The 16,758-nt window shown below is 44.8% G+C and overlaps 1 protein-coding gene across 1 annotated transcript in view; it reads left to right on the forward strand.

The window, feature by feature from the left end:
• Positions 1–16,758, forward strand: part of LOC119386793 (prodigiosin synthesizing transferase PigC) — a 283,713-nt gene that overhangs the window by 195,406 nt on the left and 71,549 nt on the right. Inside the window, exons 13-18 of the mRNA XM_049413244.1 lie at positions 11,521–11,651; positions 12,158–12,264; positions 13,665–13,703; positions 15,525–15,640; positions 15,731–15,801; positions 15,884–15,948. Of these exons, the coding sequence (XP_049269201.1) occupies positions 11,521–11,651; positions 12,158–12,264; positions 13,665–13,703; positions 15,525–15,640; positions 15,731–15,801; positions 15,884–15,948 (529 nt within the window). The remainder of the gene's footprint in view (positions 1–11,520; positions 11,652–12,157; positions 12,265–13,664; positions 13,704–15,524; positions 15,641–15,730; positions 15,802–15,883; positions 15,949–16,758) is intronic.

A 16,758-nucleotide genomic window follows, 5' to 3' on the forward strand; every position in this document is an offset into this window, starting at 1 on the left:
AAACGGCCGCCAGCGCACCATGAGCGTGACACGTAAGTCTTGCTGTACATGACATGCGTGTCATGATTTTCATCTTAACTCGTGTTATTTGTGTTCGTCGCACAGTCACGTCGCGCAATACCACTTTCGGGGAGATAAAGCTAGCGTAACGGCCGCCAGCGCACCATGATCGTGGCACGTAAGTCATGCTGTACATGACATGCGTGTCATGATTTTCATCTTAAGTCGTGTTAATTATGTTCGTCACACAGTCGCGTCACGCAATACCGATTTCGGGGTAGATAAAGCTAGCGAAACGGCCGCCAGAGCACCATGAGCGTGACACGTAAGTCATGCTGTACATGACATGCGTGTCATGATTTTCATCTTAACTCGTGTTATTTGTGTTCGTCGCACAGTCACGTCGCGCAATACCACTTTCGGGGAGATAAAGCTAGCGAACGGCCGCCAGCGCACCATGAGCGTGACACGTAAGTCTTGCTGTACATGACATGCGTGTCATGATTTTCATGTTAAGTCTTGTTATTTATGCTCGTCACACAGTCACGTCGCGCAATGCCGATTTCGGGGTAGATCAAGCTAGCGAAACAGCCGCCAGAGCACCACGAGCGCGGCACGTACGTAATGCTGTACATGACATGCGTGTCATGATGTTCAAGTCGTGTTAATTATGTTCGTCATGCAGTCATGTCACAAGATACCAATTTTGGTATATAGCAGGCTACCGAAACGGCCGCCAGCGCACCATGAGCGTGGAACGTAAGTCATGCTATACATGACATGCGTGTCACGATTTTCATGTTAACTCATGTTATTTATGTTCGTTACACAGTAAAGTCGCGCAGTACCAATGTTGGTATATATCAAGCTAGCGAAACGGCCGCGAGCGCACCATGAGCGTGGCATGTATATCATGCTGCACATGACATGCGTGTCATGATTTGCACGTTAGGACCTGTTAGTTATGTTCGCCATACACTCTTGTCACGCCGTATCAATTTTGGTATATATCAAACTAACGAAACGGCCGTAAGAGCACCAAGACTGTGGCATGTATATCATGTCGTTCATGACATGCATGTCATGATTTTCATGTTATGACTCGTCATTCATGTTCGCCATACAGTCATGTCATGTCATACCAATTTTGGTGTACATTCGATTAACGAAACGAGCAGGAGAGCACAAAGTGGTAGGCGGCTAGATAGATAGATAGATAGATAGATAGATAGATAGATAGATAGATAGATAGATAGATAGATAGATAGATAGATAGATAGATAGATAGATAGATAGATAGATAGATAGATACGCTCAAAGTCGCAGAACTTCGCTAAAAAATGCTTCGCATTTAAAATGAATACAGAGAGAGAGAAATAAAGAGAACGAAAGACACAAAAAGAAAGAGAACGAAAACAGAAAGGACGGGAAGAAAAACAAAAAAAAATAGAAAGACATAGAAAGAAACAGACATAGAGAGAAAGAGATAGAAAGTTCCAGAGACAAAACAGATAGAATAAAAATTGCCTGCGTATCTGATTGCTTCGCTGCAAATGTCGTCAAACGACGATAGTCTTCCTCCGGCTGTACTACACGAGTCCTGGTCTTATCTGCGGACACCCGTGATGCCGTTCCCATGGCCACTGCCAGGTGGCAGCACCATATCGTCGGCAGAGGGCTTTTTCTTGCATAGCGTCGCATTTTCAGCGCAGCCTAAGAAACACTACGGTCGTTAGAATTACGTATCTGTGTATTTAATAGTAAAGGAACACATCTCCTAATACTTACGTATTGATGTTGCACCTCAGATATGCGTAAAATTTGCTTTTTGATCGACAATGTTCACATAGACTCCGTAGACTAGCATACATCACATTAATACGCCCTAAAATAGAATACGCATCAGCTATCTGGGGTCCCTCACAAATCTGCATCACTCAAGAAATTGAATCTCTTCAAAACCGTGCAGCCCGTTTCATCTTTTCTGATTATTCACCCTATACCAGCATTTGAGCACTAAAATCTCGCGCTCAGCTTGACGACTTATCGCATCACCGCTGAACTGCCCGCCTTTCGATTCTTCACAAATTTTATCATCACCCATACCATCGCCGCATCTTCGAAACACCAACAGCCATCTTTTCACGCACAGACCATATCTTAAATAAAACGCATAACTTGTCGCTCAGCTCATTATGCTAATTCCTTCATTCCCCGAAATATAGTTGCATGGAATAACCTGCCATCGCACATTGGCACTCAAGAAGATTTCGCAACATTTCACGAACTTTTACTCAACATTTCCGATTAGATATCCCCCACGCGTACTCTTTTTAGGCTTCTTCATATGTACATCAGTGTTTAATTTTCTTGTTGTGATCATTTGTTAACGATTTTCATGACCATTGTACACGCTTGATTCGTATTATTGTATGTATTAATTGCAAACTTGTGTATGTTACGATCATGACTTTGTTTTAGTTTTTTTCCCTTGTATACTGTATTTGCTAGTGCCCTTATTTTTATGTTTACATTAGTAAATTTTCTATCTCTACTTCTTTTTCATTTTTTCCCAAAGTATCTTGTTTTTTTGTTTTTGTTTTCTGTATTTAGCTTGCTTTCGTTATTTTGTATAATCTTGTTTTGCACTGTGTAAACATGCATATATTTCATTCACGTGTCTGTTCCCCTATGGAATACCCCTTCGGGGGCCTTTAGGGGTATTATGAGATAAAAAAAAAAATAAGTATGAACGCAGCTACCAGTTCAAGATGGCTGGGCGCACAAGAAGCGCTTAAACTTTGGCCGATTCGCTGAATCTTGTGACAGACAGACAGACAGACAGACAGACAGACAGACAGACAGACAGACAGACGGACAGACAGACAGACAGACAGACAGACAGACAGACAGACAGACCAAAAATTCTGCGTTCAAGTATCCCACGAAAGACTATCGTCCTTAAAAATGTATGCAGCTGCACTCTACGTGCAATGCGGAGTAGTGATTCGCCCGTCCTTCAGCGACGCTCTCGTTCACGGGTAGGCAGCCGCTGGCGTTCCAACCATGCAGCCTCCTCGGCGTCCATGGCGGCAAAATAAACCCTTATTTGTGATGCAGGGGCATCCTCTGCTCTCCTCCTCACCCTTACATCACTGCTCCTCAAATGGGCGGCGCAAAAACAAGGACACGAGAAAAGTACAACACACCACACAGGCGCTCTATGCTGCGTTGTACTTTTTCTCGTGTCCTTGTTTTTGTGCTGCCGATTTCAAGGACGCCTAACCAATTCCAACAGCGTCAAACGTCAATTATTCTGCTCCTCAAGCTCACTGCCCTTTTCCACCCGCTTGCCATACTTACTAAAGACGGCTGATATATCTTACCCTCCCCCTCCTCATTTGCTTCCTCAGCCTCACATCTACATGGTTATGCTACACTTTATCCTCTAACCTCTTCCTTTTTTTCCTCCTCACCCTCACTACATTTCACGCAGCCCAACTATACCATATTATACATGGCTATGCTTACATGATTTTCCCTGTACAACACCATACATGGCTATGCTATGCTTTACCTTCGTCCTTCTCACTCTCAGTTCTCTTTCCCATCCCCTTGCTTACGCACGTAAGCTATACGCGATTTTGCCTATGTGACGCCATTACAGGGATATGGTGTGCTTTACTCTTTGCCTCCCTCTTGTCCTTCCTCTATACCCTCACTTCCCTGTACATGATTGTACTATACATGGTTTTGCCTGCGTGACGCCATACGGGGCTATATTATATATAGCCACGTATATCTTAACAAAACGATCTACAATATTCTGGAAGCTTCTCGAACAATGAGGCGCGGTTTGCGCTGAGCGTTGCTGACAGTCTTTGTGGGCGAAAAGCGAATACAGCAAAAGTGATAATAAGAAACGTCCCGATGCATAGAACAGAACACGGGGGGAGGGGGGGGGGTCGGCCAATGCATGCAACAATAAATAACAACAATAAAGCAAGAAAGTACAATAAACAAGCACAAGCTAGATAGTACAACAAAAATAAGCACAAGCAAGAAAGTACAATAAAGTAAAAGTACAATCCTCAGATTCACTAACGCGCGTAATATGGCTTGAGGCGCACGACATGGACGACTTCAGGTCGCGCACGGCGCCGCTGAGAGTTCGCAGCGACCGCCTAGCATAACTGATAACCCTTTCATGTCCGTCCGTCCGCTGCACAAGGACAGCGCCGAGTCCGACGCTGTTTGCATCGCTGTGTATCGGCGTATTCGTCGAAATGCGCAAGTATCGGAGCCGGCTGCAGGCGTCGTTTCAGTTCGTAAAATGCTTCGGCTTGAGCTGTTTGCCACCTGAATTCGACGTCGGTCTTCGTGAGTTGCGTTAGTGGCTCGGCGATCCGTGAAAAGTTTTTGACAAAGCGTCTTAATAGGTGAACAAGCCGAGAATTCGGCGCACGGCCTTCTTGTCGGTGGGTGGCTGGAAAGCGGCGATGGCTGCTGTTTTCTACGGGTCTGGGAGCGCTCCAGTCTTGCTGATCACGTGACCCAAAAACAAGAGCTCCTCGTACGCGAAGCGGCACTTTTCTGGCTTCAGGGTGAGCCCGGAGTTCTTGATTCTTTGAAGTACGGATTGAAGTCGCTGGAGATGTTCGTCGAAGTTCGAGGAAAACACAGCGACGTCGTCCAAGTAAACAAGGCAAGTCTGCCACTTCAAGCCAGCTAACACAGTATGCATGACTCGCTGGAAAGTCGCAGGTGCCGAGAAAAGACCGAAAAGCATGACCTTGAACTCGAACAGGCCGTCTGCCCTATTGGAAAAAGTCAAATGGTAGACATGGTGGAAACCACCATCTGCCATTATAGTGGATTATTGTAGTGGGTAGATGGTGGACGGTGGTGGATGGTGGACGGTGGCGGGTGGATAGTGGACGGTGGTGGATGGTGGACGGTGGTGGGTGGATAGTGGACGGTGGTGGATGGTGGACAAGGTTGGTGGATAGTGGACGGTAGTTTAGGTGGGCAGATGGTGGACGGTAGCCTTGGTGGGTAGAAATTATGATGTATAAAGGTACGTGGCAGGTACGGAGATGGCAGGCATATTTGTCAATGAACTATTTCCCTTTCAATGCTATTTCAGTTATATTTCAAAACATATTTGCCTGTTACACAAGGCATACAGGTTAACCACAGAAAACCAAATGGTAACTCTCAGCTTTCGTTCCAAATGTGTTATCAGGCAAAACAGGCATCATAATACCATGTTTGCACTAAGCACAAAACAGACTGGCTCAGTGAATAAGTTTATTCCCTTTTCTACATTTCTTGGCGTTATGCTTCCTCCTTTGCCTCGACAAGCAGCTTCTGCAGAAAACCCTTGTAGAAAACCCTCACCACTACATCACGGTAGTTCCTCGATGGCTATAATTGAAGCGGCTAAAAGAGATGCATTTCTCCAAGCAAGCCGAAAAATATTTAAAAAGCACCATTAAAAATATAAATGATTTGTTTAGTAATCAATATATTGATGCGTCTTACACTGCTCCTTTCATACAAATTAATAGATACTATAGTGGGTCCTTGTTGCAAGTATGGCATGTTGTTGGGCTAGTTGGTTCATAGATACAGCAGACACCTTTAAACTGGGCGAAGACAACACGTTAGAAGACAGAAATAAACAGACACACACGAAGCGCACGGTGTGTGTGTTCTCTGCGCTTCGCTCGTCTTCGCGCAGTTTATACGTGTCTGCTGAACTTACGACTAAGTGACCTTTTAATTAATACAGTAAAATTGCACTACATATCAGTATACAGCTGGTTAGGTACTACCGGCTGTTATATTATTTTTTTCGCGAGTTGCCGTAAGCGAAATAGTGCCGGCATTCCGTGCGGGGACAATTACTTGCCCTCGCAACAGGCCGGCAACATTCACGTGATGGTAGCCCTTGAAATAAATCTTCTTAAAACCACAAGTGGGTCAGTCGCGGCAAATTACCTACCCCTCGCAAAATGAACGCGCGATTCGCTAGCCCGCGCTGAGCAAGAGAACAAAAAAACATACCGAAACCACAGCCTATAACTTTCAAACGTTGCAGCGGCAAAAGAAATCCACATTGGACGATGCAGGCGGCCAGCCAACGGGGATACACAGCCGGCAGTTGACGCTATGGCTGCAGTGCCGAACCCCCACCCCATTCCGCCTTCCCCAGAAGCCCACCTACCACATTACATCGTCCTTCAGGGGCGGATTCTGAACAAATGCCCGTTATTTCCGACGTAAAAACTTATGAGTGCACAAGGGTGCTAGCATAATCAGTGTTGTTTATTGCATCACCAAATGCAACTTATCGCGCCTCACCTATTCCCAGTCACAGCACAACCCGGTGGCAGAAGCAATAACTGTTTTAGTTTGGTTATTACAAATGCAGTGACGATTGTTAAATACCTGTGTAAGACGAGCGCCTTTCTGTCGAAAATTTCATCTTTGCTTTCAATTTTACGGCGGGTAGTGCGCCCGTCTCACATATCCAAGTACGTTGTAACAGTAGCGATTAAGCTGTTCTCAAACGTCGGGCGGCAGCAGCTTCAACACAACTGCAAAGACATTCAGCACCACCGTATTCAATATCCCTTGGCAATACACACACAGCAATAATAATGCATAACGTGCACAGAGTAGCACTCAAAGCCACCTACCTTTCTCATGAAAACATGCAGCGTACACGTTGCGACGTCCGCCGATCTTCAGGTGATGTGACAAGTCCGCGTTGGCTGACAACCCCGTTTGCATGCATCCGTCGGTCTAGAGGCAATATGGTGAGTTCCCGAGTGCACGAACTGTCACGTGGATTCTCCATGCCACAGCGCGCGTTGCGAGAAACTATTCCGGCACTCTTCATCGATGATCACCAACAAAGAAATCGTACTTGGCAAGCTGGCGCCTGCAGCTCACTTAGTCAGCCGTGTACCGCGCATCATACTGATTCAAGATGTTCGGCCTAAGTCAATGACCGCAACATAAAACACAAAGCACGGGCACGCACAAAAATCAACCGCATCTGCACAAACGCAATCACCACACCATGACCACGTTGTATGCAGCGCGCCGCCATGTCAGGAAAGAAAAATCTGGGAGGACGACAGCGGCGACGCCATTGGCCACGGCCTAAACAAATTTCACTTCCGACGCTGTCGGACGTGACGTCATCGCCGCCATTGAGACAGCGCCTATGGCGAACACGGCCTCAGAGACGGGCAGTAGACATTAATCTCGGAGGCAAGGTTGTAAGGCGCTACCAGCGTCGCCGCATACTCGCAGCGAGGATGAGGGAGCTGGGAAGCAGCTGCTCAGCTCAGATAATAATAACTGCTGGGGTTTCACGACGTCCAAAAAGCACGATATGATTTTGAGAGACGCCGTAGTGTGGGGGCTCCGGAAACTTCGACCACTTTGGGCTCTTTACGTGCGCCAAAATCTAAGTATACGGCTGTGCTTTGCACCTTGCCCCCGTCGAAATGAAGTTCTCGGCTCAAGCCGCAAATTGTTTTTGCAATACAGTACATTGTCAATCTGTTTACGCGAGGTGATTCGGTTGCAGCATGCATTTCACGGACCTTTTTCTCAACGTTTACATCCGTAGCGCACATGACGTTGATGTTTACTTTCAGCCTTATCATAAATGTGAGCGAGCAGTAAATTCAGCGCGAATGTTAAAGCGCAACAGGCGTGGTCTCGGGTAGGTACATCCCACGGAAGTCCAAAAATTAACTGCTATGCAGTGATCACTAATTCTGCATTTTCTTCGTGCTGGAATCAATATTCTCAGCCAGGAAAATCGTATTAAAATTTACTAATAATTAAGCAATACACTCTTGAGCATTTTTCGCGATCAATACAATAGGGGGACTGCAAACAAATGTAGCATTGAAAACGAAATCTCATAGGGCTCGACCACTCACCACAAAAATGTAGATTTATTCCTGTCAGTCAATAAGAAATAAAGAAAACGCATGCTCACAAGGGGTGTATAAAAATACAAAACAAGTTCGATTCTGTCTATTGAGTTTTACATTGCTCCATTAGGCATTACCAACTCGCCCAAAATGCTGTTCATTTGCACTGCAATAATATTTCACAATATACTCATCATAGTTGCCACTGCATGCTTTCGAGTATAATGACGGTGTTTGGCGCAGCTTCTCCAGCATGGTGCAGCATGGTACACCATCATTTTCCTCACCCACCATTCCCTCGCTGCTTTCCACCATTCGCGCCATAGTGGGCGCTGTCTCCTACCCCTGCCCAGTATTTTGCTGCTACTCTCCACCATCGTCCACCATCCTTTCCACCTTACCCAGCTGACGTACACCTTGCCACCTACCACTGTCCACTATAACACCATGATTTCCATCATACCCAGCATTATTTCCACTATATCCACCACCTTTTCCAGTATCCACCATGGTAGTTTTTCCGATAGGGTGGTGTTATGAAGGCAGTCTTTTCTCGGTCTCTCTCGTCGACTTCGATTTGCCAGTAGCCGGTCTTGAGGTCCATCGAAGAAAAGTACTTCGCGTTGTGGAGTCGATCTAGGGCGTCGTCTATACGTTGGAGAGGGTACACGTCCTTTTTAGTGATTTTGTTCAGGCGACGACCATCGACGCAGAAATTTGTGGCTGGGAAACTGAAAGTCAAACTGCAGCAATACACTGATAGCGGCGAACAGAGCGTCGACCGTGGGTCAACTGACAAGCGGTTAAGCGCCTCGGCATTTATACACAGGCCGTCGAATATTCGTGCGTTATCGCTGGTTGTCGTGCAAGTTCTAAAATAAGCTCGAGTGTTCACGTCTTGCGCGCAATCTTAACAAAATGATCTACAATAATCGGGAAGCTTCTCGAACAATGAGGCGCGGTTTGCGCTGAGCATTGCTGACAGTCTTTGTGGGCGAAAAGCGAATACAGCGAAAGTGATAATAAGAAATGCACATGGCAATACGGGACTATACATGCCTATGTTAACATAGTTTTGCCAGCGTTACGCCGCTCATGGCTATGCATGCTTTACCCTCTCTCCTCCTCGTTACTTTTCTCCTCACCTTCGCTTTCTTTTCTCGCACCCTTAGTATACCGTGGTCTACATGGCTATGCTCTGCTTTTCCCTCTACTTTTCCGTCCTCCTCATCCTACATCACTCCCCACTCTCACTTCCCTTACTGCCCGCTTGTTATACATGGATATGCATATATGGTTTTCCCTGCGTGAGGCCAAGCGGCGACATAGGGGTACACCATACGAAGACTGCATAAGAACTGACATTTGGGCGAGTTGGATTCCATGCTGCATACTCCCTTCCTCCTTTCCTTTCTCCTCACATTCACATCGCTGCTCTTCAGCCTCACTTCCCTCTACCAGCCTCTTGCTATACAAGGCTAGCAAGAAATGGCTATTCTATATTTGGTTTTGCCTGCGTTACACCAAGCGACATGAGACGACGACAGCATACTACAGCATACGATGACAGCCTACAGCAGCACGATCCCCTAAAGTGCTCCGCACTTAAAGGGGCCCTGCAACACTTTTCGAGCATGCTCAAAAAGCGCTGCCGATCGGTAGTCGAGGCTCCCGAGAACACGCGAGCCAAATATTACAGCGATGCGCACGGCCTGGAATTTACAATAAATTCTCAAAGTCAGCTAAAAATCGCTCCCTCTTCTCTCGACAAATGATGTATTAGTCCGCAAAATATGACGCGATTGTCGGCAGTTCCACCATTGGCTGTTGTTATAATCACGATAACACCCTCATTATTACTTTCGGTGTTAATTTTGAGTTCAATAAGTAGATAATATGTATGTTTATATTCTGTTATCGCGTTAAAAACACCGAACAAACATTATATTAGCACTTCCTGTCTCACCGACAGCTCGTCTGCTCGTAGTTGCGTGGTGGTTCCGTTTTCTTCGCCATGCGCAGTGCCGAAAACGTGAATATTTCTGTGCTTTTGACCATCGCCGGTTGCCGTTGAGAGTGGCAGCCGTTCGAGTGTTGCCTCGTCAGCTGAGAACTGCATCGTCGGCACGTTCTCACGACCGACCGAGGCACGGGCGCAGCGTGTCTCCGATAACAATGCTGGAGTCCGGTAATGGCGGCGCTTCGGGGTCGTCTGCCAGTGCCGTCTTACGAGGCGGTGTATCGGAGTATGGGCCGAAACTGATCTCAGCTGTCATTCGTTCCATACGAGCGCGCAGGTTTGCTTCCATTGTTGGCAGAGCGATGAAAACACTACGGCGTTCGAGGTGCACACCCAACATTACCAAACCGACGCGCAGTTTTCAAGCACGCGCGATACACAGTGCGACCGGCTCCGCCAGCTCCGCTCGACGAGAACGACGCAAGCCGACCGGAAGTGGCGGCACAGACCACGTGGTTGCGCCCAGACGTCAGAGAGAAAAAAATGAAGAAAAAAACTCCGCCGGCGCTCTCGGGCGGAGCCTCGCTCCTCTGCGCTGCCTCCCTCGACTCGCTGCCTAGCTGGCCTAGCTTTCCGCGTGCTCGCGGCGTTGAGTTGAGGGAGAAAGCTGCGGAACGTGATCTCTATAATTTGGTAACACCACTTAGATTTGACGGATTCGAAAAATTTTTGCGGCATGTGACTCGTGAAGAGTCATACGTCAGTAATGAGACTATTCCAATATAACTAAGAAAGGTGTTGCAGGGCCCCTTTAAGAGAGAGAAAGCATAGCAATGCATGTATAGTATAGCAAGGGGTTGGAAAGAGAGATGCGAGAGGGTAAAAGCTTAGCTAAGCCAGGACCAGATAGGTGCCCACCAGGTCTGCTGTTACCCAGCCTTGTGCGACTTAGTGCGAGATGTGCTAATTTATTTTGAGTGCGGAGCACTTTAGGGGCCCGGGCTCTCGCATGCTGTCATCGCTTGGCGTAACGCAGGCAAAATCAAGTATAGCTCATCATCTGTAGCATAATGAGCGCGCGCGCGCGCGCCAAGGCGAAGTCTTCTTCAGCTCTAGTTCTTCGAGCGCCTTGAAGATCGTGATAAGTGCGGAGCACTTTAGGGGCCCCGGCTGCCGTATACTGTCGTATGCTGTTGTTCCTTTGCGTAAATCAGGCAAAACCATGCATAAAAAATTTAATAGAAAAAAAGCGCAAACAAGCGAGAAAAAGAAAGAGAGCGAAAGAAAGGAAGACCATAGGAAGAAAAATGGAAATAACTAGAAATAAAGAGGGAAAAAGAACAGAAAAAAGCTGAAAAACAGGAAAAGTAAGAAAGAGAGGAGGAAAGAAAGAGAAAACCGAAGAGAAACAAAGAAGGCTGCCCAGCTTCGCACTTCCTTCAGGCTTAGCACCACTAGTGCGACGGTATGGTATGGTATGGAAAAACTTTATTTAGGTCCGTCGGGGCGCGAACTAGCACGTAGCGGGCCGCTCCCACGTCGGGACAGATAGGCCTAACCTGTCCGCGACGGTGCCTTAATTTTTTCTTCTTTGTGCAGGGCTCCAGCTGCCTCATATGTCTCGCCTTGTGTCAGATATCCGGGACCCGTGTAGCAAGGAGCCAGACTTGACGGGAGGCAAGGGTTCGTCGCTAGCGGTGCTGGACTCCATTGCTAGAGAAACGAAAACGGTAGGCAGACCTAGCACTATAAAAAAAAAAAACTCGCCTATAGCTGGTGCTGAAAGTATTTCTTTTGTGAAGTGTGATACTCACTCTAGAATGTATAAATGCGGAAGAACGCCCAATTTAGTAGAGCTAAAAGCTAATAGAGTTCAGTTAATTATCCACGAATTAGCGCTTTGAATGGTGTGGGCGGAAAGTAAATCCCTATTAATATTCATCCAAACTTTTATACTATTTAACCAATTTTAATAAAAATATTTCTTTCGTTACATTTGGAGAATATATTGCGTATCTCCTTTATGTCATTGGGGGAATAAGAGACCAAAGTTTTCATAGCTAACAAAAACGTCAATGCAAGAGGTGGTACAGCAATGTCTATTTCAAATGAATATTGCCCTTAATCAGTATATTCTCATTTTTAAGCATTTCCGGACTCTCTTACGAAAACTTTTGGATTGGTACGCATTCCACGTTTGTATATAAAAATCGCAATGATTTATGTTTCAATTTAGTTTTCAGTTCCTCGTGGATTTATTGTCACAACGAAGGCTTACACGCGTTTTTCTTCAAATGTTGAGTTTGGAAAAGTGTTACGCAGAATGGAGAATGCCATGGCCAGGTGAGCCTCTTTGTTCTGTCTTTTAAACTAAATTAAACATTTCACTAACAAGGTTACTGCCGAAGTTTTCAACGTGTGATAATTAGGAGAAGCTCGATGTAGTCACACTGAATTGCATTTTCTTTCCTCAAAATATATACCTCAGCAACTGCGCACGTTTTTACTTTCGTTTTGTGCATTCCTGGAAACGTCTAATCAACTTTAGTTCTCCAACGGAAGGCAATTGAATCTGGTGCAATAGTACAAGACATGTTTCGATTAGCTAATGAGGGACTCTTTTATAGACATGCATTGGGGCACTAATCAATGCACGAGCATAATTTCCACTACAGGTTTTATTGTCATTATACTTTGCGTTCATTCATAGTCATATTACTTATAGAATCATAATGCAATACATTCAATGGGAAATACATACAGTGTTCACCTCTCATCTACTCAACATTTACAGAACATGGCTATTCGTATCATCATTCCATTCGTTCCAATCGAATGCATTCACACTTTTACACGACAACTCCATTCTAGCCGTTTCTGGTTTGTTTATATATCATTCAGGTATTTTCTTTTTTAAATTACTTCATAATCGCCTTCCTTACGTATTTATTGATTGGTAGGTTATTACTAATACTAATGTGCACTAGGTATGCACACAATATCATTTTTCTGCTTCCTCGCTGTAACACTAGCTATGGTGAAATGACATAATCGTTTTCTTCGCTTAAAATTTGGAATGACCTTCCAGTATAACTTAAACAGCTAACTTCTTTAAACACAATTAAGCATGAATTAAAACTTTTTATTCTTTGTAAATAGTTCCTTTATGATTGCTTTGATAACCTGCATTTTCATCCTTTTTTGTTGCATAGATTATTTATGTTGCTTACTTCATGTTTTTTGATGTTACAGATGTGTTGTTTTGCTTTTTGATGTTTTGATGCTTCTTTTGATTTTGATATATATTTAATATTTTTTTCCTGTTTACGCTGTGCGCCTTCTCTTTTGTTTTTAACCGAGGGTCCCTCTTGCAATCATTGATTTGGGACTTTCGTCTACATATTTTTTGTACCAATCATTGTAGGTATAATTATTATTAAACTGAAACTGAATACAGCCAACGTAGGTTAATTGTTTGTATTAGACGCTCCAAAGGAAATTCTAAAACCATGGATTCTTTCTAAATTGATTCTACCAGAGCAAATGTTGCCTGAAGTTTTGTTGAGGAATATACCACATTGAACGGTTTGTCGCCCCATGCCAACACATTTATAGCCCAAAATACAAATATATGGCAATAGAAGACATGTCGGAGCAGATAAAAATAAAACAACATCTTTAGTAATAATTGCATGACGAACACAGACGTTTAGCAGCAATTTCCCTTTCCATGTGCGTTCCAGAGACGACTGGCAGGCATCGCTGAAAGAAGTTTGCTCCGAGTACGTACAGTTTTATTGACTATGCTGTACTCTATCAAGAAGTACTTTAATAGCGTACTTTGAAGTGATGTTTCCTATACTTAAATGCAGCAAGAAAGCCATATGAACTATGTTATCGTTGAGAGAAAGCCTTATTCATGGTGCGAGTTGTTTGGTTCTTAAAAATGGAGTACCATTCTCCTTTGCAAACCACTTTATCCATGAAGTTCTGCATCTCTAACTTTGTGCTTATCTGTTTTTGAAGATCAGGATAATACTTACGGCTTTCGATTCTTAGGACAATCGTCCTGTTCTGCATACCATTCTGATCATTTTCAATAGCACATCTGGGAATATTAGCTGACATATTATAGTTGCCGCTGTGACTGATGAGTTAATCCAACACTAATAATCTTTTTTCAACAAGTTCATGAGCGTTTTAGCTCAATCTATGTGAACAAGGTGACCGTGGTACTCGCAGTTTTCTCTTAAATAGATGCCATAAATGCGGTTTTTTCTAGCGGGCTGACTTGTAGGTCTGCACAGCCATAATGTTTTGCAACAGGTCAGTCGAGTGCATAATTCCGTAGTGTCATTCCTTGATTTGGCCGAGTCGTCACAACACCGATATCGTACGCCGTATTATTGAAGGGCGTTTTTTTATACGCAGTGTCTTCACAATGTTTGTCACGCTGTTTGCAGTGCATTTCTCAGCTGCGCTTAGAGTCGAAGCTTTTCCAGCTGTTTGTATAATCCTATGCTGTCATTCTCAAAAGATTCACGACTAGTGTTGAATTCCAATGGCCGAGTCGGAGCAGCGGATGGACTCTGCGAGCGAGCACTCGACTCTGGCGTAGAGCAACGCCTCCAAATCCGCGAATGGAACACAATTCGCGCCGCGGAGCAAGCATGGGAGCAAGAAGGAAGCGGAAGGGCTTGAGTTGCATAGAATACCTTGCGTGTAGGTATTCTATTCTGCTAATTCATCTGTCGACTTCCCGCTCGTACGCGGCAGTTTCAGCGTAGCTGTCACTATCCGATGAATCTCTCGTGCAGGAACTGGAGGTTTCTGACTAGGAGCTGTCGCTGTCGATCAGCGGAAGCAATGCCGCACGATTTGCCCAGACGCCGTTGTCGTCCGCCATTACTACCAGAACACGCGACAGCGGCAGCGCCCCCAAGCAGGAAAACGTGTTAAAGGAAGTACGCCACGCCCAGTTCCGGTCGACTCCGCCGATTTTGGTGCTGCAACTTTTCCTGCTCCGCGGAGTGACTCCCGCTCTGAATACACTCCGACTCTCCCAGTGGAGCGCTTGACTCCTGCCCTCACTCGGCCATTGGAACACACTTGCTCCAAAAGGAGCAGGAAAGCTTGACCCGACTCCGCCATTGGAATTCAACATAGGATAAGCGTCACAAGTGAAACTCTAGTTGCTACAAGACCGGCAATAGCACAGAAACCCCAGATGAGCTGCAGCGTACCTGCGACGGCCGTATTTATAAAAAAATACACTACGCATTTAACAAATGCGCTGTCTAATCTCTCATCTTGCCACCGCCGCCTCTACCTGATGTATATGTATGGGTGTGAGGACCTAGTCAAGCATATGCTCACCCCCGTTGTCAAGTGTGCATTGGTGGAAATTAAACTGCTACTACTACCACTACTACTACTACTACTACTACTACTACTACTATTATTATTATTATTATTATTATTATTATTATTATTATTATTATTATTATTAATATTATTATTACTATTATTATTATTGTTATTATTATTATTTGAAACTGAAGCGGCCGATTACTCCATTTGTATGATATATTTGCTCTGTACAGGTCGACGAATGATCTCCAGAAGATAAACGTACCTGGAGATGTCGAAAAGGCAATCTGTGACCATCTTTCCAAGTTTGACGAAGACACAATATTTGCTGTCAGATCTTCGGCATTAGGTAAACTTTGCAACATACTCCTAGAACATGAATGCGCTTCCCTGCGGTTTTACAGCTGCATGTCGAAAATGTGCTTGCTTGTATGCGCAGGTGAAGACTCTGAGGACATGTCAGCCGCAGGCCAGATGATAACACTGCTTGGAGTTCGAGGCCAAGAAAACGTAATAATATTAATCTGTTCTACAATTCCTTTAACTTTATTCACCAATTTCCTTTTTCACCTTTGCATACCTTCTCTCGTAGGTGATCAGCGCGGTGGTCAAATGCTGGGCATCGCAGTTCAGCTTCACAAATGTCAATTATAAGAGGTAAGTTGGCCTTACATCGGTACAGGCATTACTTCCTGATTGTACATCAGTACTACAATAAGGGAGAGTAAAGCGTAGCGGAAACGTGAGAAATGTAAGAAACCCAACCTGTAACAAGCATAGTCACTTAGTCACTGACTCTGCAAGTTACTATAAACTTTTGCAAGGTTGCCGGGCACGCACAATAGTGACATGCTAGTTTATATGCGTCGTATTTTAAATAACCCACAGTAAATCCGAATGAGAAGTCAGTGCTTACAAAATCACGCTTACTCATTCACCACCTAATTCTAAATCTAATTACTCTGCAGACAGAGATCGCTGAATTAGTTTGCAATATATCGCAAATTGAAATGGTCAAGTCAGTACCCTTAGTGTGTTGCGGCATATAATGGACAATATTAATTCAGAAAGAAAACTTGGTTGATCCCTCCGTAGCAGGAATCGGCATAACAACAAAAGTGAAATGTGTCTCCGCAGAAGTAGTTGATTGCTTCTTGCACGTTGATATATGCGAGCTTACACAATGATTAATGGTGTTTGACAGCTTTATCAACGTTTAACGTGGACGTACAGATGTTGACGTCTGGCGTCGCATTTCCGTCCCGACGGCTAACGTCCATGATCACGAATGAATTTCTGTGGTAGGTGAAGTAGCTAATATACACATTGGCACAGTATATGTCTGGACACAACGAGCACATAATAAACACTGGTACACAATATTCACTCATTCAAAGCGTCGTCATTCCAGGAGAGAAATGGCAAGGTGTACGTTCCCCAGTGATAGGGTGACCTATGGGCTCGATT

The sequence above is a fragment of the Rhipicephalus sanguineus genome, chromosome 3, assembly GCF_013339695.2.
Source record: "Rhipicephalus sanguineus isolate Rsan-2018 chromosome 3, BIME_Rsan_1.4, whole genome shotgun sequence".
Taxonomy (NCBI): domain Eukaryota; kingdom Metazoa; phylum Arthropoda; class Arachnida; order Ixodida; family Ixodidae; genus Rhipicephalus; species Rhipicephalus sanguineus.